Here is a 27,520-nt window from a genome sequence, read left to right as displayed (position 1 = left end):
CATACAGGGGATTGGTTTCAGTAATTGCCCCACCACCCTCCCACCATACATTTCCAGCGCCCCTGCAGTGCTGCTGGCTTCCCTCCTCTCCTTCCCATCGGCAGCTGCAAGCACACAATACAATTCTTCAGGATGGAGAGTGGGGGAAGGGTCTGGTAAACACTGTATGTCACATTTACCAGCCTCTTCCTTTCCTGAATGAACACAATGAGTGATAGACACTGATCACTCACTGTGTTCATTCAGAACTGAAACATAGTAAACTGTGCTTTTTTTGGGGGGGGGGGGGTGGCTGTATGGGGCCCTGTGGTTTCTAACAGTAGCCCTGCATACATGACCCATGATTCTTGACCCGTCAGCTTCCTCTGGGTGGAGTACGACAGCATGAGGCAGCGATTATAATTACCTACACCTCTGGTTGATTACATCAGAGGACTACAGTGGTGGAGCCATGAATACATGAAGGCCAACTCCTATTTTTATTGAGGATGGATGTCATTTACTCTGGAAATAGGTTGGCAGCTATTGATCTCAGCTGACTTTCTGTAGGGAACATCACCTGGGACAAGAAGAACATTCCAGTGAAAAGTGAACTCTCAGCAAATTATAAAATACACCATTTAGTATTGATTTAAATAATAATTTATTTTTTTTTACATTCAGTTATCAAGGCTTAGTGAATTAATTCTGAAAGTCCAATCTCTTAGAGAATGTGGGTTCACTGGAAAGAGATTATTTGCTGTACCGATGAACCTGTTAAATGGTCATCAAGATTAACCTTCCAGTTTTGGCAGGAGCAGAGGATATAGTCGCCACCCCCTCCCCCCCACCTAAGCCCTGGATAGCCAAGTAAATGGTAGGGGTAGCACAGGTAGGGGTGTCACTGAAAACTGTCATCTTGGATAAAGTATTAATCCTTTATAAAGTCATCTTGGATAAAGTATTAATCTTTATCCAAGATCTTTATCCAAGATGCATCATCTGAATATCTCTTCTTTCACCTATGGTGCTTTCAGCATCCACCTCACTTAGACTCATCTATAACCATGTCCATATTATTGTGCTTTATTATTGTCTCACCTAATTTATGAGCTGATCTAATGCAGGCCATAGACGGGTCGAAAATCGGCCCATTTTTCTTTTAAAAAAATGAAAAATCGGTCGTTCAAGCGGGCGATGTTACCAGCAACAGTAAAAAAAATCAGCCGATTTTCATCCCGTCTACAGCCGGCAAAAAGTGTCCCTGCAGAGAGCTCCGCTATTTCTTTGACAGTTCCTTGACATTTATAGTGGTTGCAACAATGTATCTATTTGTATCCATTTAGGATACAGATGGTTGCAACAATGTATCTATTTGTTTCCAAATAAAAACATCTGTATCCTAAATGGATACAAATAGATACATTGTTGCAACCACTATAAATGTCAAGGAACTGTCAAAGAAATAGCGGAGCTCTCTGCAGGGACACTTTTTGCCGGACTGGAATTCCTCTTCTGCTTCATCCTCTTCTTCTTCTTCCTCTTCTTCATCTTCTCCATCCTCTTCTTCTTCATCCTCTTCTTCTTCATCCTCTTCTTCTTCATCCTCTTCTTCCTCTTCTCCTTCATCCTCTTCTTCTTCTTCATCCTCTTCTTCTTCTTCCTCTTCCTCTTCTCCTTCATCCTCTTCTTCATCCTCTTCTTCCTCATCCTCTTCTTCATCCTTCTTCGTCTTCCTTCTTTTTCTTCTTCCTCCTTCTTCCTCTTCTTCATCCTCTTCTTTTTTCCTCTTCTTTTTGTCTTCCTCTTGCAGGTCACTGCTCATGCACAGATTTTTTTATCGGTAAAAGATCGGCTGATTTGCCCATCATTGCCGCGAAAATCAGCCAATCGGCAAAATCGGCCGATTTTTTTCCAACTTTACCGATAAAAAAAATCTGCCAAAATACCGAAAAACAGCCGAACATTTAGCCCGCTAACGATCCGAAAATCGGCCGATTTTATTTTCGACCGAAAAATCGGCCGATTTTCGACCCATTTATGGCGTGCATTAATCTTTACAACTCTGCCCTCCTGCTCTCTTGTAGTCTGGCTTTGGTGTGAGAAGTCTGCTAGCCATGTGTCCCTTATGAAATCCTAATTGGTTAATTGACAAGTACTACCCCCACCCATCTCAGTAAAAAATTTAGATTGACTTTATGGAGAAGCTCAGGCAGGGGTAGCAAGTGCAGGAGTGACACTGGCCACTTTCATCTTGGATAAAGTATTGCACTTCATCTAAGGCAGCCCAGCTTCTATCATTGACCCTGACTCCTGTCCTCTCCTTATTTCTGTACTCATCAGCCTCTGCTAATTCTGAACCCACATGCTAAGAAAGCCTCCAGGACACTGGCGCATGTCCCTTCAAATAAACCACACAATTAGTGTATTACCTCCCTTACCCTTCTGCTTCTCTTAATGTCTGGTAATATATACCCAATTCCCAGGCCTCTATGACTTAACTTTGACCAACACACCCAGAACCCCCCATCCTCTGACAGCAGCCACAATCCACACAATTTAGTTTCTATACCTCTTCTCTCCTTTTCCTGTGCCCTTTGGAAGGTCGGCTCTGTCTGTAACAAACTCACCTCTGCCCATAACCTTTTAATAACCAACTCCTGTAACCAGTTGCCCTCCTGAGGATTTACCCCCCCTTAATGACCAGGCCTCTTTTTGCTACTCAGCACTGCACTAATTCAACTGATAATTGCGCGGTCATGCAATGCTGCACCTAAACGAAATTTATGTCCTTTTTTTCACACAAATAGAGCTTTCTTTCGGTGGTAATTGATCACCTGTGCGCTTTTTATTTTTCACGCTATAAACAAAAAAAGACAAAACATTTTGAAGAAAAACAATATTTTTTACTTTCAGCTATAAAAAATATATAGTAAACTCAAAGTTGGTTATAAATTTAGGCCAAAATGTATTCTGCTCCATGTTTTTGGTAAAAAAAAATCCCAATAAGTGTATATTGATTGCTTTGTGTGAAAGTTATAGCGTCTACAAACTATGGTATAGATACTGCAATTTATGCCATTTTTTTGCTATACAGCGCTGCACTAGTTTAACGGACAATTGTGCGGTCATGCAATATGGTACATAAATGAAATTTATGTCCTTTTTTTCACACAAATAGAGCTTTCTTTCGGTGGTATTTGATCGCCTGTGCGGTTTTTATTTTTTGCGCTATAAAAAAAAAAAAGGCTGACAATTTTGAGAAAAAAAAACAATATTTTGGACTTTTTGCTATAAAACATGTACAGTAAAAAAAATGTTAAAATCAAATTTAGTCATAAATTTCAGCCAAAATGTATTCTGCGACATGTCTTTGCTAAAAAAAAAAAAACCCAATACGTGTAAATGAATTGGTTTACGTGAAAGTTATAGCGTTTACAAATGGCGGTAGAGATACTGGGATTTTTAATTTTTTTTATACTAAAATGGCGGCGATCAGCGACTTATGACGGTGATCAGCGACTTATGGCGGTGATCAGCGACTTATGACGGTGATCAGCGACTTATGGCGGTGATCAGCGACTTATGGCGGGACTGCGGTGGACATTCTGACACTGGGGGGAACTGACTTGGGGTCACTGACATCCCCAGTGACACCAATACAGTGATCAGTGCAAAAAAAAAACACTGACACTGTACTAATGGCACTGGGGAGGAAGATGTTAACTTTTTTATTTACTGAAAGGGTTAACTGTGTGAGGGGGATTGTTTTACTAGGGGGCGGGGGGGTGTATTGCGGGGGGGGGGGGGACATCTGATCGGGAGAGATAAACTCTTCTCTCCTGCTCAGCATGTCAGGAGCTGACAGGGAACTGACAGAGAGCAGAGCTACTGCAGCCCTGCTCTCTGTCAGTGATTGCCGCTAATCGGCGGGACACAGCCGGTAACGACCGGCTGTGACCTGGCAACTGACATCCGCGGCCGTGATCGGCAGGACAGGTAGGGCGGTGGCGCGCCTCGAGTGCGCCCCCTACCTGTTTTGCAAACACACGTTTTAAAACGTGGTTTTGCCCAGCCGTGCTGCCCTGCCAACGTATTTCTACAGTGGCTGGGCGGCATGTGGTTAAAGTGGTTGTAAACCCTTACATATGCCCAGTGAAGTGACTGGCCTCAGGTGATACACAGAGATGAAATCTGCATAAGCTGTACCTGTTTATCTGCAGTCTTCTCTTCTCTATGTCTGTTCAAAGTCCAGAATTTATAACGCTTGTCTGAGCTGTCAGAAAGAAAGGGGACAGAGAACTGAAATTACATTCTGCAGAGCTCAGTGAAGAGAGCTCTGAGAGTTGATTGGAGGGAAGAGTGAAGGGGGGGGTGCCCTTCACACTTCACACAGGAACAAAGCTGAGGCTGTCAATCTCAGGCTGCGCCCTTCCCTATCACTATTTTTCTCTTGGTGTCAGGAAAACATTTTAGAAGTGATATATGCTGATAGCAGAGGAACAAAGCAGCAGAGAGAGATGACACTTAACTCAACTAATTGAGACAAGCACACACTACAGAGGGATATACTTATTACATTATATATTTCATTTCTGATGTTTATAACCATTTTAACCTACTTGCTATCACTGAAACCTGGCTTCAAGAATCTGCCTCTGCCTCTGTTGCTGTTAGCCTAACATCCTCTTTAGGCCTATAACAATGCAAACATGCTTCTACACACTCTTGACCTTCTTCCCTTGGCCTTCTCTACCTTTGCACTTGTCAGGGGTCATCAGCAGAGATGACCAGATATATGTAGCTACATACAGAAACTGGGACCAGACCATGTATATCTATTTCTTTAAAGTGAGATATATTTACAGTGAACAATAAACACACACCAACAGTAATAAACATGAAAATGCATGAAGGTCAGAACTGAACAACCAAAATACAGAAACCTAACAACTAACTAAATATATAAATATATACAAGTGTGAAATATGCAAAGCAGGGAAAACCTAGAGGAGCAGATGTGAAGGGGGGAAACAAGACTGAGAAAGGAGGAACAGGGTACAAGGCATCAAGGTACTGGATACAGGGCAAGAGTAAGATCAAGAGTTAATGATCTGAATCTAGCAGCAACACGGCAAACAGGGTACAAGGCAGGAGCAGCCAAAACACTGAGGCAAGTTGTCATAGCAGAAGTGGAACTTATGTACCCTCCCAGCAGATTTGGCCAGGTGGAGCTGATTGCTGGAAGACACCCACTGGTGGACACTAAAACTGCAGCTTTCCGCCCAGGAAAGCACAGTGCCACCAGCAGGTGAACCAGGTTGTGAGAGTTCACTTACCTTAAGGAGCGGCCTCCAGGCACTCCACCATGCCCCCAATGCCGGGGTCTGGAGGCTGACTGAGTACCTCACCTCCAAGGTCTAGAGGCTGACTGAGTACCCCACTGCTGGGGTCTGGAGGCTGACCGAGTACCCTACCTTTGAGGTTTAGAGGCTGACTGAGTACCCCGCCACCGGGGTCCAAAAACTGGCTGGGATCCCTGTTGGTCAGATACGTAAGGAGAGCCAACACTGAAAGCTTATAATTCTTTAATGCAGCATGAATCCCAATGCTGGGATTCTGAAGGCAACCTGAAGGGTTAACACCGGAGTCCTTTGCCCATACAGATACTCTGACACCAGGGTGTCCCATTACAGCTGGACCATCTCCATCTCTGATGCTAGAGACAGCTCAACTTTTTACCTGCCACTCAGGTCTACCCAAATGCATAGGTTACCCAACCCAGGTCCCCAAATGGACCAGTGATCGCAGAAATAACATCTGTGTCAGGACAAGGTTTGTTTGGAACTCTGCCCTTCCCCAGAGCATAGGAATGGACCCCATCAGCAGGCAGCATGTACTATAGTAGGAATGGACCTCATCAGCAGATAGCATGTACTGTAGGAGGAATGTACCCCATCAGCAGGCAGCATGTACTGTAGGAGGAATGGACCTCATCAGCAGATAGCATGTACTATAGAAGGAATGGACCCCATCAGCAGGCAGCATGTACTGTAGGAGGAATGGACCCCATCAGCAGGCAGTATGTACTGTAGGAAGAATGGACTTCATCAGCAGATAGGATGGAATTTGGAACTGGCTGAATAACGGTTGTGGCAGCAGTGGATAGTGGCAGGATTGAATGGGCAGGAGAAAACTGTTTCTTTTTAGATACTGGAGTCCTGCAAGCAGCTGCATGGCACTGACCAGAGTGTACTGCTGATGGTGGAACAATGGTAACAGTATTGGGAGGCTTAGAGGAAAGGGTAATAGAAGTCTGCAAAGCTGGTATGGGTAACGGTACTGCAGGGGGAGCCTTCAATGGATCACATGCAGGGGAACTGATAGTGTGGTTACTGATAGAGGAGGTAAAGAACACTCACTAGCAGCTGCGGTTGCTAAAAGTAAAGGAAGACATTCTTGATGTTTAGCAGCAGATCTGGGAATCATCTAACCCTTAGGATAGGATCTCCGACCAGGCCTGGAGGAGAGGCTGAACCAGGATCAATTTGCCTTTCACTTGCTCGGGGCGCACAGCAGTAATACAATCTAACAGCACCTGTTGTGAACAGGCTGAATACTGCAGGGAAAAGGAACCTGTACAATGTTTCAGTAGCCATCCCAAAAATCCAGCCTGAAACCTAGAAAATGAAGGAGTGGAAAGATCATGGCCCTGAGAGGTGAGCGGAAATAACAGAACAGACCCAGATCAAAGGCTATACTTCACTGAGTGAGAATCTGCCCTCATCAACTAAAGCCTGTGCTGTCAGAATGCTTCCCAACAGTTCCATGTCAGTGCGGTCCCACCACAAATCTTCATTTCCTTCTGCAAATTTGCACACAAACAAAAAACCTGCACTGGAAGCATCCCGACTCAAAGCAAATAGTTTCCAGCTCCCAGGTGTAACTGATCTGGTCACTGGTGGGTGTCAATGTTATGTAAGGGGCAGGGGTGGACTGACCATTTGGAAACTCGGGCACTTCCCAAGGGCCCGGGTCAGTAGGGGGCCCCATGAGATGCCCCTGGTATCTTTTTCATTGGCTTTTTTGAGTTTGGGCAAGGACAGAGGGGCCCCATGATCCCCTATTGCCCGGGGGCCCCATGAGTTGTCAGTCCGCCCCTGGTAAGGGGTCAGCAGCAGGGATGACCAGATAAATATAGCTATACACAGAAACTGGGACCAGACTATGTATATCTATATATTTAAAGTGAGCTTCATTTACACACATCAACAGGAATAAACATGAGAATGCATGAAGATCAAAACTGAACAACCAAACAACCAAAATACAGAAACCTAACAACTAACTAAATATATACAAATATATACAAGTGTGAGATATGCAAAGCAGGGAAAACCTAGAGGAGCAGATGGGAAGGAGAAACAAGACTGAGAAAGGAGGAACAGAGGACAAGATTAAGATCAAGAGTTAGGGATCTGATTCTGGCAGCTACACAGCTAAACAGGGTACAAGGCAGGGGCAGCCAAAATACTGACGCAGGGAGTCATCCCAGTAGTACCCTCCCAGCAGATGTGGCCAGGTGGAGCTGATTGCTGGAAGACACCCACTGGTGGACACTAGCGCCACTATCAGGTGAACCAGGTCACGACACCACTCCTTTCAACTTCTCCAACAATTATTTTCCCATTTCTTATCACTGCCTTAGACTACCTCTTTGATGAACTCTCACTCCTCTCCTGCCCTAAAAGATAAACAAACGTGACCAGCGCTCCAGTCTTCATATAACCAAGAAGATGCCAAAATGCCAACCGAAGAGGTGCAGCCCTTCTAAGATCGGAAATCTGAGCACTAGTGAAAAAGAACAGACAAGGGCGCACTCTCATCGTGCATTACAGTGGTAAAAAACGTGTTTATTGAAAAAAAGAAGATATATACTCACAAACCAGCGTGATTAAAAGTAGTATATGTGGTCCACAAACACAGTCACAGTACATCTGTGTCTAATGATGCGAATGAGCTAACGCGTTTCGGGAGCTAAACCCCCTTCCTCAGAGCTAAAGATACTCCTACTGGCCACAAGCCTATATACTGATGGAATATCAGAAGGAGGGTGGAAAAAGCCCTCCTACCCAGCTGATAGAAAAAAAAAATATATATATATTCATATTTATATATATATATATATATATATATATGATTAAAAAAAAATTAAAATAAAAATGAACATACAACTAAAAATGAAAATGAATGAACTGATAAATATAAATAAATAAATAAAACTGCAGATGCATAATACATAGTGTATAATGGAACACTAATGAATGATGGAACACTAATGAATGATATATAAATATATTATATATTATTATTATTATTTTAATCATATATATATATATATATATATATATATATATGTTTTTTTTTTCTGTCAGCTGGGTGGGAGGGCTTTATCCACCCTCCTTCTGATATTCCATCAGTATACTGTATAGGCTTGTGGCCAGTAGGAGCATCTTTAGCTCTGAGGAAGGGGGTTTAGCTCCCGAAACGCGTCAGTTCATTCGCATCATTAGACACAGATGTACTGTGACTGTGTTTGTGGACCACATATACTGCTTTTAATCACGCTGGTTTGTGAGTATATATCTTCTTTTTTTCAATAAACATTTGTTTTACCACGGTAATGCAAGATGAGAGTGCGCCCTTGTCTGTTCTTTTTCACCTGTCCTGCCCAACCTAGCCACTTTGGTCTTCAAGTGTCTACACTGTCATCCTCTCTGGACACTCTAAGACTCCATTCACATCTGAGCGTAGCGGTTTTCAGCATTTTTGGCACTTTTTGTCGCACATGGTCTTTGTGCGTTTTCATACAGCGTTTTTAGGTGTTTTTGAACTTTGGCGTTTTTATAATTAGCCAATAGAGAAAATATCATCTGTTACATCATATGTTGCTAGGTTTTTTTTTTTTTAGTTTTTCCATCAGCTTTAGTTTTTTAAATTATTATTATCATTATTATTAATTTTTTATTATTTTGTTTTTTGTTAGGGTAAGGGGTTAATTAAGGTTAGGTTAGGGATAGGATTGGGTTGGGATTAGTATTTTATTTATTATTTTATTATTATTTATTTATTATTTTATTTATAGTATTTTACTTATTATTTTCTCTTTATTTATTTATTTTTGTTAGGGTAATAATAATAATAATAATATTAATAATAATAAAATTAATAAATAAATGTAAAATAAATACACAACTAAAACAAATTATCATAAATAAATACTAGGTATAAATAAATAGATAATAATTAACCCCTAACCCTTCAAAAATCTAATAAATTATTATTATTATTATGATGATTATTATTATTATTATTAATAATAGTAATAATAGATGCCTAAACCTAAACATCTAAACCCGAACATAAAAATATATTATTAATAATAATAATAATAATAATAAAAAATAAATACACGTAAAATAAATACACAAATAAATAAAAATAATCATAAATAAATACTTGTAATAGTAAATTAGTATATTAATAATAATTAACCCATAACTTTAACCCCAAAACCTAAAAAAGTAATCAAATAATAATAACAATAATTTATTATTATTATTAATAATAATGTATATTTTTGTTTGAGTGTTTATGTATTCGTACTACTACTATTATTATTATTATTATTATTATTATTATTAATAATAATAATAATAATAATATTATATTTAGTTTTTTTAAGGTTAGGGGTTAATTTTTATTTATTTATGATTTATTAATCATGATTTTTTATTTATATGTGTATTTATTATACATTTATTTATTCATATACTATTACTATTTTTATTTTACATTTTTTCATTTGAGCAGAAAATCACACAAAACTCATGCATAAACCCGTATAAACGCATCAATCGCTCATTTCTATTCTTTTCTATGGGAATAAAAATGCACCAAAAACGCATGAATCTGCCTGAATGGAGCTACAAAAATAGCTCCAAAACTTTTTTGAGCTTCAGGTGACTTGGAGTGGAGAACCATCTCCATAGAGTAATATTGATTTTTTTTTCTCCTACACATAGAATCAGGGCCTCACAACTACAACGTTGGACCTGGGGAAGGTTGGGTGGGGCAACTGGTGGAGAGTAAGGTTTGTGCCTGGCTAGTAGGTCTAGACTCAAAATTTTAAGCCCTGATGTAGATAATTAGGTTTTAGGATTTAGTAGCAAGGGGATATATACATTTTCTTCATTCTACTACATTACATAAAAATAGCACTAATGTGATATCAGTTTAATTAGCAGACTTTGTTGATTATTTTTTGGGGCAAAAACGAGCGTGTGCAAATTACGTAAACTGTGCTTTGGGAAAATTGCAGAAAAATTTTAATATTTTTCTAATCTTTTGCTATTCATTCTCAATAAATTTTAAAAAAATAAAACTATATGTATCCACATTTGCTACCAAATGTTAGCCCTATTTGTCCTGAAAAAAGCAAAATATATTACTTTAGGGTAGACTAAAAACCTAAAAGATGTATTTTTTGGTACTGAACCATCGCCACAATGGGGTCTTGCTACTTCTGAGCCTAAATGCAATACGGTGCCAAAAAACTGACATGGTGGTTTTCAGCCGTTGACAGCCAGAATGCACTCTTTTGGTTCCTGCTGCAGCTGTGAGTGGCTAGGTGTGGCCATCGGCCCTGTTCACTATAATGACAGGTCACTAAAGGCCACAGCTATCCACAGTTCTCTGCACAGCCAGCAATTACCTGCCAGCTGCATTGTGGAATATTCCCGCTGCTGCAATTCACAACGTCCTAAATTGCTGATGTCAGTGTAGCCCAAGGCACACTTATATGATATCCTTGTGCACAGGAGAGGTAGCTGAACATACAGTATTGTTGGATACAGTTTTTCACCATACCATCACTGTGTTTATGAAACCCATCACTTACTTTGTGTTTGTTGAAAATTTTGTATTTATGTTTTTTTCCTAATTGTTCTGTCAATTGCATTCTGAAAAATTGAAGTTCAAAGTCCAAGTTATACCTCTTGCCAAAAACCACAAGGGATCTATTTTTCTAAATAGAGTCATTTTTGGGTAGTTTCTGGGGTCCTACCACACCTCAGCCACTTTAAATGCAACATGGTGCGAAAAAACGGACATACCAGTTTTCATCCATTGACAGCCAGAATTCCCTCGTTGGGTTTCCGGCCCTGCCTTGTCCCTACCATGTGACTAAAATATACTTATGTGGTATTCTCATTTATAGAAGTAGTCATTTAAAGTATTTTATAGCATTAGTACCTACTTACTGTATATTTAGAAGAAACAGAAAAAAACAACTAAAAACAGCAATTTATCATTTATTTTCATATTATTAATATATATGCTTTAATTTCAAAAAATCGGAATATAAAACTACTGATTACAAATATTCAAAACATTTACAGTCTAACACGTCAGACTTGAAAGTAAGGAGCAAAGACCAGGAAACTCATCCTTCCAAAGAATGACTTCATTACATTAAGTAGAATGTACAGGTAAACCTGGTTTAAACGTTTCAGGAATACGCTTTAATCGTAGCCATAACACGTCAGACTGTTTTTTGTTCAAAATGGTGCAATTGAGGGGGTGGGGGGTTGCAGTATATTCATGAATACAAAGCGTTCTCTGATTGGACAATATGGAGAGGAGGGGTTATAATGTCACAATCTTCACCTTGTACAAGCCTTGTCTACAGTGATTATCAACTTCAGCAGAGGTCTCTCAGGTATGAGATATACATACATGCTGTACATTGTTCCAAGCTGGACCAATGTAAGTATGCAATTAAGATTATAACTGGAGTTCAGCTTTAACTCTTTATATCCCAACAGCTGTCATTAATTACAAGAAAGAAATTCCTTTAGTCAAAAAAATGACAGTTATCAAACTAATACTAGACTTAAAATTCACAATCATAGAACTCATCAAACCTAGGGATTTTCTCAGTCCGTGTCCTCACTAAGGGAGGTCTCCGACAACTCCGTGCATCTTCTCTGATCCAGCTGTCCAGGGAATCACTGCTTGAACTGTCATAACTAGGTTCAATCCCTTGTTTATGGAGCTGAAACCACAAATTCAGCTTGTTCTTCTGCAGATGGCAATCTGGTGTACCATCAACGTCCCTCATGGTCCAATGCCAGGTATTCCCTAAATGGGAAGATATATTAAAACTACATCAACAACCTCTTTCTGAAGTAGCAACTGAACTATACTGAAAATGAAATGTACAGTAGATATGAACAATAGTTCCATGTTTATTAAAGTTGGAATAAATTCCAGTTAGTAATCAGACATTAAGAAACAAGCTCACTCAATACGGATACCTACAGTACTTTAGACGCTAGGTTCAGAGATCCTACACTAATGACTTAGCTCTCACTTATTTTAAGCTATGGTATTCTTTTGATGAATTTGGTATCTTGTGTGTGGTGCCACCAGTCAGTAATATTTTGGGAAGAGGAGCCCGTATTTTTGGAGATGACAGCTCACCAGTGACAGAATTACTGAAAATTGTAGAGAAAGCAATTTCCATGTGTTGCTCCCTTGCCAGATAGTTGAGTGTGGCATTGCTCCATTGCTTATGGAAACTCCTCAGAATGTAAGTTGTCAGTGATGAACAATCCAACCAGCAAGGGGTGGCCTGGGCAAATAGGTAGCCAGTTCTCTGTCCTGCCCTTTCCTGTCCTCAGTGAGCCTGGTGACAATGTGCCAGCAACATGATTAGAGATGTGCACAATGGAAAAATGTCTTTCATTTCGGATTCGTGCTTTAAGTTAATAATTTCATTTTGTCATGTTCGTTATGTTACAATGATTTATTTTGGGAATTGATTTTGTATATTCGGATTCATTCCGTATATTTGTTATTTTCAAATCGATTTGAAATTCAAATGTTGAAATTTGAATTTTGGAAGATGGCTATATTCATTCTATTTTATTCTATTCTGTTCTATTCTAAACTATTCTATCCTATTCCTTTATTTTGTAATCTGTTGTTTTTATTTTCTAATCTATTCTATTCTTTTACTTTCTGTTTTATATTATTCTGTTCTTTATTTTCTAATCTAATCTTATTTTCCATGCTTTTATTTTCTATTCTGTTCCATTCTATTCTATTCGTCAGCCTAAGTAGGAATCATCATCTTATTTCACTTTGATACCCTACTGTATTTATTGCAATACATTTCCAGTTTTAATTCAAATTAATTTTTGAATTGGAATTAATTTTCAAATTTAGATAATTTATTTTGTTATAATATTCGTTGAAATTTGTTACTTTTGTAATTTGGAAATTTGGATCCATCCGAATCTCCAAATAACAAAAATATCATCTGAATTTTGATTTCATAACAAAACTAATCACACATTTCCAAACGTGATCACATATGACATAGGCCTGATTTCAGCAAGAGAACTGTTTAAGGAAGGGATGTATTAGAAGAATCAGAAGGCTCTTTACAGTTCAGGTAACATGAAACCTACTCTTCTTTCTCTTGTTTGCTAAGTAAAAAAGTAGCTCAGCATATAAACCAGTCTCTGTGCTGCCTCCAATAAAACATTCTAGTAGCAGTTTAAATGAAAAAAAGCACTTTACACAAGGGCCAGAACTTGCTAAAAAAAAAGTATCACCATTTAGGTGTGCCTTACAGCCCCATGCAATGGTGCTATTAAACCTGACCAAGTTCCACCCACCTGTACTACACGGCAAGACCCTGTATGGTGCAGTAACTTGAGTAACTTCTGCCTTGAGACAATTATTATTATTATTATACAGTATTTATAAAGCGCCAATGGTTCGCTCAGCGCTGTACATTACAAAGGGGGACAGAACATGTGACAGAACAATAACAATACAATGCAAAACATGAGGGGATCGAGGGCCCTGCTCTTTCGAGCTTACAATCTAGGAGGGAGGGGATAGTGGTACAGGAGTAGATAGCTGTGGGGGATGGAGTGATAGGAAGAGTGGAGGAGGTCGGCAGGTTAGCAGGGGGTGGGGTAGGCTTCCCTGAAGAGATGGGTTTTCAGAGTGCGCCTAAGGGAGAGGAGAGTAGGTGATAATCTGATGGGTTGGGGCAGGGAGTTCCAGAGGATGGGTGACACCCTGGAGAAGTCCTGGAGGCAGGCATGGGAGGAGGAGACCAGGGAACTAGAGAGAAGGAGGTCTTGTGAGGAGCGGAGTGTGCATGCTGGGCGGTACTTGGATATTAGGTCAGTGATGTAATTCGGGGCAGTATGGTGGTCGGCTTTGTACGTCAGTGTTAGGATTTTGAATTTGATCCGTTGCGCAATCGGAAGCCAGTGGAGGGATTGGCAGAGGGGGGTGGCGGAGATGGAGCGGTTGGAAAGGTGAATGAGTCTGGCAGCCGTATTCAGGATCTACTGAAGCGGGGATAGCCAGCAGCGAGGCAGGCCAGTGAGGAGGGAGTTGCAGTAGTCGAGTCGTGATATGATGAGGGAGTGGATGAGCTGTTTAGTGGTTTCTGGGGTTAGGAACGTGCGGATTTTGGCGATGTTGCGGACAATAGAGTCATTGGTTCAAATCTCAATCAGGACGCTACCTTTAGGGAGTTTGCATGTTCTCTATGTGCTCCCACACTCTAAAACAACTTGTCTCAACCTTTTTACCCCAGAGGAACACTTGAAATCATTTTCGGTTCTTGGGGAACTCGTGCAAAAAGTAACTCATCATGGGTTAATGGGAGGAATGCCATTTACATTGGTGGTCAGTAAGAAGAACTTAATTTTTACAGTGGTGGTCAGAATGCCACAAGCAGCTAAATGTTGGTTGGAATTTTACCTATGGTTGTGCCAAGTGTTGTTTGACCAGGAACCATGGAGGCACCATAAGATGGGGGGTCAATCAACAGCTCAGGGAGCCTCTAATAACCTATGGAGAAACCATGGTTGAGAATCCCTGCTCTGAAGACATGCTAGTAGATTAATAGGCTCCTGTCCAAACTATCCCTAGTATGTGTGTGCATCTGTGATAGGGACCTACAATAAGTATACTGACAGAATATTATCAGCTCTGCAATATCCCCTGGAACACATTCCAGTCCATGCTTACCAATAGCAGCTTGCAAAACTGAGTATATTCTGCTGCATAGCAGTACAGAAATCCTCAGCTCTGCAATGTCCCACCTACCATGAGAGCGTGAACAACCTACAATGGTCCTAAACATCTCACACTTTTCGGAAAAATTGATTTACAGCTCATTATAACCAAATATAAATTAACTCCAACAATCAGCTAACACAGCAAGCATCAGATTGAATGTTTATCAGGGGAACGGTGAACGATATATTCAGCACTGCAGTGAAAGTGCTCCGAGTCTAGGTTTAGCAATATATTTACACTGTAAATCTCACCATGGTCCATATTAAAAGTGTCATCATGTTCCACCGGCAGGAAATCTTCATCTTCATGACACCTCATTGCATTTCCTCTCACTTTGTTAGCCTTCATTTCCCTCATTTTATGTTTATTGATCTTGCTCTCTCGGTGGATGTTCCTCTTCACTTCTGCCTGAGACTGTAAGTGATTCATCTGTACAAGCAAAAAGACACCGAGAGATGTCACTGCAAAGAGGCATAGCTGCCAGATGAGTGCTCATGTCCGAGCTTTCCTCTTATTGCCCTATATAAGTAGCAATCATTTCAAGTTCTTCTTTCAATTATTTTATTAAAGTAACAATAACAGAAACTTCAGGCAAATAAACAGTTGGGATAAAGCGTACATAAAAAGTCTACACACCCCTTTTCAAATGTCAGGTTTCTGTGATGTAAATAAAGTAGACAAAGATAAATCGTTTCAGAACTTTTTCCACCTTTAATATGACCTATAAACTGTAAAACTCAATTGAAAAACAAAGTGAAATCTTTTAGGGGGGAAGTAAACATAAAAAGATAAAATAATGTGGTTGCATAAGTGTGCACACCCTCTTATAACTGGGGATGTAGCTGTGTTGAAAATTAAGCAATCACATTCAAAATCATGTTATAGGAGTCAGTACACCTGCCATCATTTAAAGTGCCTCTGATTAACCCCAAATAAAGTTCAGCTGTTCTAGTAGGTCTTTTCTGACATTTTTGTAGTTGCATCCTAGAGCAAAAGCCATGGTCTGCAGAGAGCTTCCAAAGCATCAGAGGGATCTCATTGTTAAAAGGTATCAGTCAGGAGAAGGGTACAAAAGAATTTCCAAGGCATTAGATATCCCATAGAACACAGTGAAGACAGTCATCATCAAGATGAAAAAATATGGTACAACAGTGACATTACCAAGAACTGTACATCCCTACAAAATTGATGAGAAGAAAACTGGTCTGGGAGGCTGCCAAGAGGCCTACAGCAACATTAAATTAGCTGCAGGAATATCTGGCAAGTACTGGCTGTGTGGTACATGTGACAACAATCTCCTGTATTCTTCATATGTCTGGGCTATGGGGAAGAGTGGCAAGACGGAAGCCTTTTCTTATGAAGAAAAACATCCAGGCCCAGCTAAATTTTGAAAAAACACATCTGAAGTCTCCCAAAAGCATGTGGGAAAAATGTGTTATGGTCTGATGAATCCAAGGTTGAACTTTTTGGCCATAATTCCAAAAGATATGTTTGGTGCAAAAATACCACTGCAAAATCACCAAAAGAACACCACACCCACAGTGAAGCATGGTGGTGGCAGGATCATGCTTTGGGGCTGTTTTTCTTCAGCTGGAACTGGGGCCTTAGTCAAGGTAGAGGGAATTATGAACAGTTCCAAATACCAGTCAATATTGGCACAAATCCTTCAGGCTTCTGGTAGAAAGCTGAACATGAAGAGGAACTTCATCTTTCAGCATGACAACGACCCAAAACATACATCCAAATAAATAAAAAATTGGCTTCATCAGAAGATGATGAAAGTTTTGGAATGGCCCAGCCAGAGCCCACACCTGGATCCGCTCGAAAATCTGTGGGGTGATCTGAAGAGAGCTGTCCACAAGAGATGCCCTCACAATCTGACAGATTTGGAGTGTTTTCGCAAGGAAGAGTGGGCAAATATTGCCAAGTCAGGATGTGCCGTTCTGATACTCATACCCAAAAAGACTGAGTGCTGTAATAAAATCAGAAGGTGCTTCAACAAAGTGTTAGTTTAACCATTTGCCCTCCAGAGGATTTACCCCCCTTCCTGACCAGGCCATTGTTTGTGATACGGCGCTGCATTACTTTAACTGACAATTGCACAGTCTTGCAACGCTGCACCCAAATTAAATTTATGTCCTTTTTTCCCCACAAATGGAGATTTTTTTCAGTGGTATTTGATCGTCTCTATGTTTTTTATTTTTTGTGCTATAAACAAAAAAAGACCAACAATTTTGAAAAAAAAAACAATATTTTTGACTTTTTGCTATAAAACATGTCCAGTAAAAAATAAAACAAAAATCAAATTTCATCATAAATTTAGGCTAAAATGTATTCTGCTCCATGTCTTTGCTAAAAAAAATCCAAATACGTGTAAATTAACTGGTTTACGTGAAAGTTATAGTTTCTACAAATGGCGGTATATATACTGGATTTTTTTTTTATATTACTAATGGCGGCGATCGGCAACTTATAGTGGGACTGCGGGCATTCTGACACTGGGGGGAACTGACTTGGTGTCACTGACATCCCCAGTGGCACTAATACAAAGATCAGTGCTAATAAAAAGCACTGACACTGTACTAATGGCACTCGGCAGGAATGGGTTAACATCTGGGGTGATCAATGGGTTAGCTGTGTGCTGTGTTACAAACTGTGCTGTGTGAGCTTTACTGTGTCAGGATGCTGCTTTGTATTCCTCTGCTAAGCAGAGCAATACAAAGCAGCATGCTGTGCTGACAGTGGAGAGGTCTGTATTGTTTACATACAGACCTCTCCCCTGTCAGTGTTCCTCGGCGATTGAGGAATCTGCGGCTGGGACCTAGTGCTCGACAGCTGTAGCTGCCAATGGCAGCGCGCCCCCCCAACCCAGAAATACGAAATCAAGTATACATACATAATTTTGCACAGCCCTGCCACCGTGTACAAGTAGTTCTACTATAGGGCAGTCGGGAAGTGGTTAAGGGTGTGCACACTTATGCAACCATATTATTTTTGTTTTTTATTTTTACTTTCCTCCACCTAAAAGATTTGTTTTTCAATTGAGTTGTACAGTTTATAGGTTACATTAAAAGTGGAAACAAATTCTGAAATTATTTATCTTTGTCTCATTTTTTTTTTTTACATCACAGAAAGCTGACATTTTAACAGGGGTGTGTAGACTTTTTATATCCACTGTACATACAGTATATGGGAACTTTTTTCCTCCCAAAAGATTTCTATTTCTGTTCAGCTATTCTTTTGATCAAGGCAACCCTGCCATACAGCAGAGGAAGGTTGGCGATTTATTTTTCTCGACTGAATTTAAAGTGTTACTAAACTCACAACAGTAAAAGAAATCTGTATATGCAGTAAATCATGCTTGTTATGCTCACTATGGTACCTAAGGAGTTAATCCTTCTCATTTAAAAAGGCTGTTTAATCCTGGCTTCTCTGATCCTCCCCTTCTTCTACTGTCCGCAGTCCATCTGTTGATAGTACAGAGCCCTAGGTGACACTCTGCACATGCTCAACTTTGGTGTGTATTGCTAGAGAGGATTTTTTTTTTTCTTTAATGAGGGTGCATGTAATCAGTACAGTAATCAGTAATCGGCACTGTCCGGACAGAGGGCCAGGTGTCATGCTACCTCATAAGATAGAGTCAGAGCAGAATGAAAACTCCTCCTACAAGCTTTAACCAGTGCTCAGCAGGACACTGATAAAAGTCATAAGACTGCTCTAACTGCTGATGAGAAAAGGTATTTAGCAATTTATATTTACTAAAATAATTGCATTTCCATGTTGTGTGTACTGTGGGAGACCAGATATAGCGAATTCAGGGTCCTGGGTTTAGTAACACTTTAAGGGCATTCTACACTTTGAAATGTTTTAGTTGGTTTAACTAGCTATTATTGTATATTGTATATCCTCTGTGTTGTCTGTTTGCCTTACTTTGTAATAATGGGTTCACATTTTGTGACTGCAGTTTGTAGTGTCATAGCTTATCGAATCCCCATGTGCATGTATTTCTTTGGCTAGCTGGTCCTTATGTACCAAAAGGACAAGAAAGCATCCTTTTCCGGGTCATACAGAATCCAAAGCATGCCTTGCTACCCCTTCTGTGTTGTATCACAAATGTGGGAGTGCTAATCTGATACAACACTGCATGGTGGTGAGCTCTCAGTGTCTCTGTGAATGCTTGTGTTTGTGTCAGATCCAATTACTGTGTCCTCCTTATGTTTGCCTATTCTGTTTGGTCATGAATGTGGTCATGTTGTTGAAGGACCACAGGTTAAGGTTTTTAATACTCTTTGTTAAATAATCCACAGGAAAAAAACTGAATTATATCCTTCAGGAACTAGAGAGCGAGGGCAAATTAAAAGCTGAACTCAAGCACTACCATGGCTCTTTCCTCCCTGGCCAAACTATCTGTGGCCCGCCCCTTTCATTTGGTGGACTTCAGCATCTCATGTGGGCATTACCTAGACAACCTGCATGCCAAATACAGCCTGGCTAAGAACCTCCACATTGGCATCCACCCATCAAGGCCTTCTGATATTTGAATAACTCCTCCCACTGCTTGCATCGGGGCTAAGGGTTAAAGACTCTTGGCAGTACTGAGGCAGGGTGCTGTGTTTTTTTCAGGGCACTATGTTTAACACCCTGGTGGTTCCACCCACCAGCCATGATCTGCCCATGTTGCCTAGAGAAGCATAGAGGCCCAATGACAACATTTCCAGGGTCTAAAGTTAGGAACAGTATTATAATAAAAATGTAAAGGTTTTATTTAAAAATGTAATTAGCATGTTGATGACCGGGGAAAGGATTCTTCCAGAGAAGGCAAAATAAAAGCAGATTAAACTTCACCTTTAATCATTTAATTTCACTGGAGTCCTGCTTTCACTGCAGTACATATGTGTGGCAAAATTTAATATTTCTTACTTTTTAGATACGATTATGTATTTACTGGCCAAATATGGGAACCAATATTGTACTTTTTAACAAATAGCAAGAGTGCTGTAAACCTTGGCAACCAATCAGAAATGATCTTTCATTTAACATTCTACAGTAAGCAGAATTCTGACTGGTTGCCATTGGTGACCACTCTTTCCCTTATCAAATAAATCTGTATAAAGAGAAGGGGTTCTCGTCTACTCTGGACACCCAAAGTTTTTCTACTCTGTATTTTCCACCATTGTTTCTCCCACCTCTTCACGTTTGCGGCTTATTTCTTGCATTTGCATCTTGTGGATGTGCTGTCTCCTCGCTGAAGTCTGTTTGGCCATCAATGCTTTCTTTTCCAGCACCTAAAAGACAACAATTATTATTCCTCTTATTCTCTATAAATCAGTAGCCAACCCAAAACTCACTATTAAGCACAATAATCTTCATCGTCATCAGCATCATCAAGCACAATTGAAATCTCAAATTATGTTATGATTTTGAACAGATTTTTGCTTGAAAATGCCATGAAATACCATTTTACCAATTAAAATGCTGAAGCTTTCTTCATACTACAGTTCCCAGTGATGGCAGAGGTAAGGAACAGCACTACACCCTTCAGCACAAGTGTCTTCAAACAGACTAGAATTGGAGACGAGGATGGGTGGGTTAAACTAACTCAGCTCAGTGGATTGCTTCAAAGAAGGCCTGGATTCTTTCTTAGTTACACAGAATATAACTGGATACTAACATTTATAGGTAAAGTTGATCCAGAGAATATCCGATTGCCTCTCAGGGGTTCAGGAAGGAATTTTTTCCCCTGCAGGAGCAAATTGGATCATGCTTTGCTAGGGTTTTTTTTGCCTTCCTCTGGATCAACTGTGGGTATAGGATTATAACTTTTTTTTTTAATGGTTGAACTGGATGGACTTTTGTCTTTTTTCAGCCAGACTAACGATGTAACTACAGTCAGGTCCATAAATATTGGGACATTGACACACTTCTAACATTTTTGGCTCTATACACCACCACAATGGATTTGAAATGAAACGAACAAGATGTGCTCTAACTGCAGACTGTCAGCTTTAATTTGAGGGTATTTACATCCAAATCAGGTGAACGGTGTAGGAATTACAACAGTTTGCATATGTGCCTCTTACTTGTTAAGGGACCAAAAGTAATGGGACAGAATAATAATCACAAATCAAACTTTCACTTTTTAATACTTGGTTGCAAATCCTTTGCAGTCAATTACAGCCTGAAGTCTGGAACGCATAGACATCACCAGACGCTGGGTTTCATCCCTGGTGATGCTCTGCCAGGCCTCTACTGCAACTGTCTAAAGTTCCTGCTTGCTCTTGGGGCATTTTCCCTTCAGTTTTGTCTTCAGCAAGTGAAATGCATGCTCAATCAGATTCAGGTCAGGTGATTGACTTGGCCATTGCATAACATTCCACTTCTTTCCCTTAAAAAACTCTTTGGTTGCTTTTGCAGTCTGCTTTGGGTCATTGTCCATCTGCACTGTGAAGCGGCGTCCAATGAGTTCTGAAGCATTTGGCTGAATATGAGCAGATAATATTGCCCGAAACACTTCAGAATTCATCCTGCTGCTTTTGTCAGCAGTCACATCATCAATAAATACAAGAGAACCAGTTTCATTGGCAGCCATACATGCCCATGCCATGACACTACCACCACCATGCTTCACTGATGAGGTGGTATGCTTAGGATCATGAGCAGTTCCTTTCCTTCTCCATACTCTTCTCTTCCCATCACTCTGGTACAAGTTGATCTTGGTCTCATCTGTCCATAGGATGTTGTTCCAGAACTGTGAAGGCTTTTTTTGATGTCGTTTGGCAAACTCTAATCTGGCCTTCCTGTGTTTGAGGCTCACCAATGGTTTACATCTTGTGGTGAACCCTCTGTATTCACTCTGGTGAAGTCTTCTCTTGATTGTTGACTTTGACACACATACACCTACCTCCTGGAGAGTGTTCTTGATCTGGCCAACTGTTGTGAAGGGTGTTTTCTTCACCAGGGAAAGAATTCTTCGGTCATCCACCACAGTTGTTTTCCGTGGTCTTCTGGGTCTTTTGGTGTTGCTGAGCTCACCGGTGCGTTCCTTCTTTTTAAGAATGTTCCAAACAGTTGTTTTGGCCACGCCTAATGTTTTTGCTATCTCTCTGATGGGTTTGTTTTGTTTTTTCAGCCTAATGATGGCTTGCTTCACTGATAGTGACAGTTCTTTGGATATCATCTTGAGAGTTGACAGCAACAGATTCCAAATGCAAATAGCACACTTGAAATGAACTCTGGACCTTTTATCTGCTCATTGTAATTGGGATAATGAGGGAATAACACACACCAAATCATTGGTGGCACCATCGGATTACAGAACGAACAATGTTTTCGATCGATCGAAAAATCATTCGGAATTTGACCCAAATGGCCTGCTTTAGAGTCAGGTGTATGTTTGTGAAGAAAAGCAAAAACAGGGCGCACTCTTCGTGTATTACCATGGTGAAACACATGTTTATTAAAATGCATACAAGTGCATACTCACAAACCAAAGGGGATTAAAACAGAGACAAGGAGTCCGTGGTGACAGTCCCAAGTGACGTGAGACCCTTAATGAGAATGAGGTAGGCTGGTGCGTTTCGGGAGTCGTACTCCCTTCTTCGGAGATCTTCCCAGGGCTGCACCTCAGTGAATGACAGTTACAGTATCCCTAGTCAGCATGAAGATTTGAGTGCTGGTTTCATTTTTTTAGTCAGGTGCCAATGTTCATCAATTTCATGTGGAGGTTGAAACACAGTCATTAACTGAAACAGAAAAATCTGTGTAGGAGGTTTAAAACTGAGTGAGGAACAGCTAAACTCTGCTACTATGGTGAGGTTGTGGAAGACAATTTTGTGTCACAGGTCATACACCATGGCAAAACTGAGCACAGCAACAAGACACAAGGTAGCTATACTGCATCTGCAAGGTCTCTCCAAGACAAAGATTTCAAAGCAGAAAGGGGTTTCAAGATGTGCTGTTCAAGCTCTTTTGAAGAAGCACAAAAAAACAAGCAATGTTGAGGAATGTAGACATAGTGGTTGGCCAAGAAGACAATTCAGCATGCTTATGTCCTTTCAACAATGGAAGATGTCCAGCAGTGCCATCTGCACACAACTGGCAAAAACCAGTGGAACCCAGATACAGCCATCTACTGTCCGGAGACGTCTGGCCAGAAGTGGTCCACATAGAGGAATTGTGGCAAAAAAGCCATAACTGCAAATGAAAACATAAGAGCTGGGGAGCAGAAAATGGCAGCAGGTGCTCTGGATTGATGAGTCAAAAATTTTTATATGGTATATGGCTGTAACAGGAGGTAGTTTTTTTGCAAAGGGAAAGAGAGAAGTACAATAATGAGGGTCTGCAGGCAACAGTGAAGCATGGTGGAGGTTCATTGCAAGTTTGGGGCTGCACTTCTGCAAATGGAGTTGGAGATTTGGTCAGGATCAATGGGGTCCTCAATGCTGAGGACCCCATTGATATACCATCAAGCAGGTGTGTGATTGGCCCCAAGTTTATTCTGCAGCAGGAAAACGTCTCTAAACATGCAGCCACTGAACTATCTTCAGTGTAAAGAACAACAAGGAGTCTTGGAAGTAATGGTTTGGCCCCCACAGAGCCCTGATCTAAACATCATCAAGTCTGTCTGGGATTACATGAAGAGACATGAAGGATATGAGGCAGCCTACATCCACAGAAGATCTATAGTTGGAGAACCAACCAAGATATTTTGATCATCCTATGGATGGTCACACCACACACACACACACACACACACACACACACACACACACACACACAGTATGTTAATAAGATCTCTGCATGCACTATTATCTATTCTGAAAAGCTTATACAGTGGGGCAAAAAAGTATTTAGTCAGCCACCAATTGTGCAAGTTCTCCCACTTAAAAAGATGAGAGAGGCCTGTAATTGGCATCATAGGTAGACCTCAACTATGAGAGACAAAATAAGAAAAAAAATCCAGACAATCACATTGGCTGATTTGGAAAGAATTTATTAGCAAATTATGGTGGAAAATAAGTATTTGGTCACCTACAAACAAGCAAGATTTCTGGCTCTCACAGACCTGTACCTTCTTCTTTAAGAGGCTCCTCTGTCCTGCACTCATTACTTGTATCAATGGCACCTGATTGAACTTGTTATCAGTATAAAAGACACCTGTTCACAACCTCAAACAGTAACACTCCAAACTCCACTATGGTGAAGACCAAAGAGCTGTCGAAGGACACCAGAAACAAAACTGTAAACCTGCACCAGGCTGGGAAGACTGCATCTGCAATAAGCAATCAGCTTGTTGTGAACAAATCAACTGTGGGAGCAATAATTAGAAAATGAAAGACATACAAGACCACTGATAATCTCCCTCGATCTGGGGCTCCACGCAGGATCTCACCCCGTGGGGTCAAAATGATCACAAGAACGGTGACCAAAAATCCCAGGACCACACTGGGGGACCTAGTGAATGACCTGCAGAGAGCTAGGACCAACATAACAAAGGCTACCATCAGTAACACACTACGCCGCCAGGGACTCAGATCCTGCAGTGCCAGACGTGTCCCCCTGCTTAAGCCAGTACATGTCTGAAGTTTGCTAGAGAGCATTTGGATGATCCAGAAGAGGATTGGGAGAATGTCATATGGTAAGATGAAACCAAAATAGAACTGTTTGGTAGAAACACAACTCGTCGTGTTTGGAGGAGAGAGAATGCTGAGTGGCATCCAAAGAACACCATACCTACTGTGAAGCATGGGGGTGGCAACATCATGCTTTGGGGCTTTTTCTCCGCAAAGGGACCAGGACGACTGATCCATGTACAGGACAGAATGAATGGGGCCATGTATCGTGAGATTTTGAGTGCAAACCTCCTTCCATCAGCAAGGGCATTGAAGATGAAACGTGGCTGGGTCTTCCAACATGACAATGATCCCAAACGTACCATCTGGGCAACGAAGGAGTGGCTTTGTAAGAAGCATTTTAAGGTCCTGGAGTGGCCTAGCCAGTCTCCAGATCTCAACCTCATAGGAAACCTTTAAAGGGAGTTGAAAGTCTGTGTTGCCCAGCGACAGCCCCAAAACATCACTGCTCTAGAGGAGATCTGCATGGAGGAATGGGCCAACATACCAGCAACAGTGTGTGCCAACCTTGTGAAGACTTACAGGAAACGTTTGACCTCTGTCATTGCCAACAAAGGATATATAACAAAGTATTGAGATGAACTTTTGATATTGACCAAATACTTATTTTCCACCATAATTTGCAAATAAATTCTTTCCAAATCAGCCAATGTGATTGTCTGGATTTTTTTTCTCATTTTGTCTCTCATAGTTAAGGTCTACCTATGATGCCAATTACAGGCCTCTCTCATCTTTTCAAGCGGGAGAACTTGCACAGTTGTTGGCTGACTAAATACTTTTTTGCCCCACTCTACATGATATCTTCAATTCTGCTGATGATGAAGAGAAAAATGTGTGATTGATAACTATAGTAAGAAAAATTCACGTCTTTGTTTGACTTCTGCACACCAAAGTCTACTTTTGCTAATGGAAAATCAAGCCAAAACAAACCTGTGATTTTGTCATGTACATTAAAGGGATTAAATCTTGTGATGGAAATGTAAGACTTTCGTCTTTATTCCAAAGATTTTCCATGGGCAGTGCAACAGGGGCTGCCATCCTGATAATGGTTTTTAGGGTCTGTTTCAATGGGCTTTAGGCTTGTGTTGATGGCATCAGTTTGAAATTAGTATGAGACTCTAATTCAGAATTCAATGACAGGCGAATTTGACCTGACGTTGATTTCCTTCTGACCTGCATTTGACTTGCTTTCAGCAGGTTTTGAATTCCCATATACTTATAGTTCCCATAGACCTCCTAGTACCCAGTACTGGGACTGCTACATCACTTTATGTTAGCAGAGTGGATTCAGTTTTTCTGACAGCAGAGGATCTTGGGACCTGTAGTCCTATAGCCAATACATACTGTATTCCTAAGTACTGATTGAACTACAACTACCAGAGAGCTGGCAAATGAGAAGGATGGTGGGATAGCAGATATATTCTACCGCATGGGGATTCAGAGCTGAACAGAAACAGATAGCTGGCCTACTGCTGCGGGACTCGCAACTGCACATCAGTTCATCAAAAAGGTGAATCCGATCACAACCCAGGGATCACATCAGCTTCTCTGCATTGGGACTGTCACTATTCAGTCTTCAGTCAATCCTCTTTGCTTACTGCGCTGAAAGGCCGTCAGGCGATAACTCTGCACATCCCTGTAAACAGCCAAGAGCCTTTGCAAGAACTCTTGTTCCTAGGAGACTGCTATCCATAGGACTGGTGAGTGAGTGGATGTCCAACCTCTTTCTGTCATCACTCTGGAGACACTGCATGCAGACACCTTTTACCCTCAGTTACCAAGAGACCTTTGCTTTGAGCATTACCACAGCTTATCTGTTTAACGTCATAGAATTACAAGTTTTCACTAATGCTTATGGGCCCTACCATTGCTAGCAGAAGACAATGGATACCACCATATCAGGAACTTTAAACAGAGTTGCAATCTCTAGTTAAAGGGACATTTTCTCTTCTAAGGCCTTTGATATTCAACTTAGAGTACTTACTGTATATCTATTTATGCCAGAGTACACATTTACATAATTCTCTGTATGCCTTGTTGCAGGGTTGGTGGCCTAGAGGGAGTTGATAAGTTAACAAGTCTTTTCTTCCTCCTCTTACTGCTGGTGTTGCAATTAAATAGTTGAAGCTTACTACTCATGACTGCTGTTAAACATTGCTAATTGGTTATTCCTTTTTTGCCAGTGTTCTTTTATGTGTTAATTGCGGGTTGCATATCCTAAACCTATTGTTCCTGTAGCCTAATTTTTTTGAACAAGATAATATAGAAGTGTTACTAAAGAATTATGTCTCTTGTATTATTATTCTATTTCTCAACAAGGGTGTCAAGGTCCTACCTTTTTACCAGAGGTTATGTTACTCCATGTGCTGGCATCCATCTTGGATTTCTGCAGAGCATGGTGGGAATCTTTTATGCCTTCAGGTCTCTGAGGTCCATCCCCCAGAGGGGTGTGGCTGATGACATATAAGCCTGTGTTCCACACATGCTCTTTGCACTTGTGTCTTGTGTCTTTGTGTTGCTGTTACTCTGTTCTGACTCTCGTGACTCTCCTGGAATCTGACTCGGCTTGTGACCTGACCATTCTTTGTGTTCTCCTTTGATCTGACCCTCCGTTGCTGAACCCGGCTCGTGACCTGTGATTCTCGTCTGCTGTCCTGTACCGTTTTTGTCTCGTTGTTGTTGACCCGGTGTCAGGAATCAAGGAGTGACCAGAAAGGTGTGGACTGACACAGGGA

The 27,520-nt window shown here is 40.7% G+C and overlaps 1 protein-coding gene across 3 annotated transcripts in view; it reads right to left on the bottom strand.

Annotated features, from left to right (window-relative positions):
- Positions 1-280: 280 nt before the first annotated feature.
- Positions 281-27,520, bottom strand: part of CCDC198 (coiled-coil domain containing 198) — a 58,962-nt gene continuing 31,722 nt past the window's right edge. For 2 of the 3 annotated variants that reach the window (XM_089661138.1, XM_089661136.1), the window contains 3 exons: positions 20,340-20,438; positions 15,405-15,582; positions 11,336-12,180 (listed from right to left, as the gene is read on the bottom strand). In XM_089661138.1, the coding sequence (XP_089517264.1) occupies positions 11,933-12,180; positions 15,405-15,582; positions 20,340-20,438 (525 nt within the window). In that variant the 3' untranslated portion in view covers positions 11,336-11,932. Of the gene's footprint in view, positions 560-11,335; positions 12,181-15,404; positions 15,583-20,339; positions 20,439-27,520 lie in introns of those variants that run through there. The other variant, XM_089661137.1, reaches the window with a different exon arrangement.

The sequence above is a fragment of the Staurois parvus genome, unplaced genomic scaffold, assembly GCF_062004578.1.
Source record: "Staurois parvus isolate SC_StPar_1 unplaced genomic scaffold, SC_StPar_1.0 ptg001316l, whole genome shotgun sequence".
In the NCBI taxonomy this organism is placed as follows: domain Eukaryota; kingdom Metazoa; phylum Chordata; class Amphibia; order Anura; family Ranidae; genus Staurois; species Staurois parvus.
Note: the sequence above shows the minus strand (reverse complement) of the source record. Positions and strands in the feature narration are given on the sequence as shown.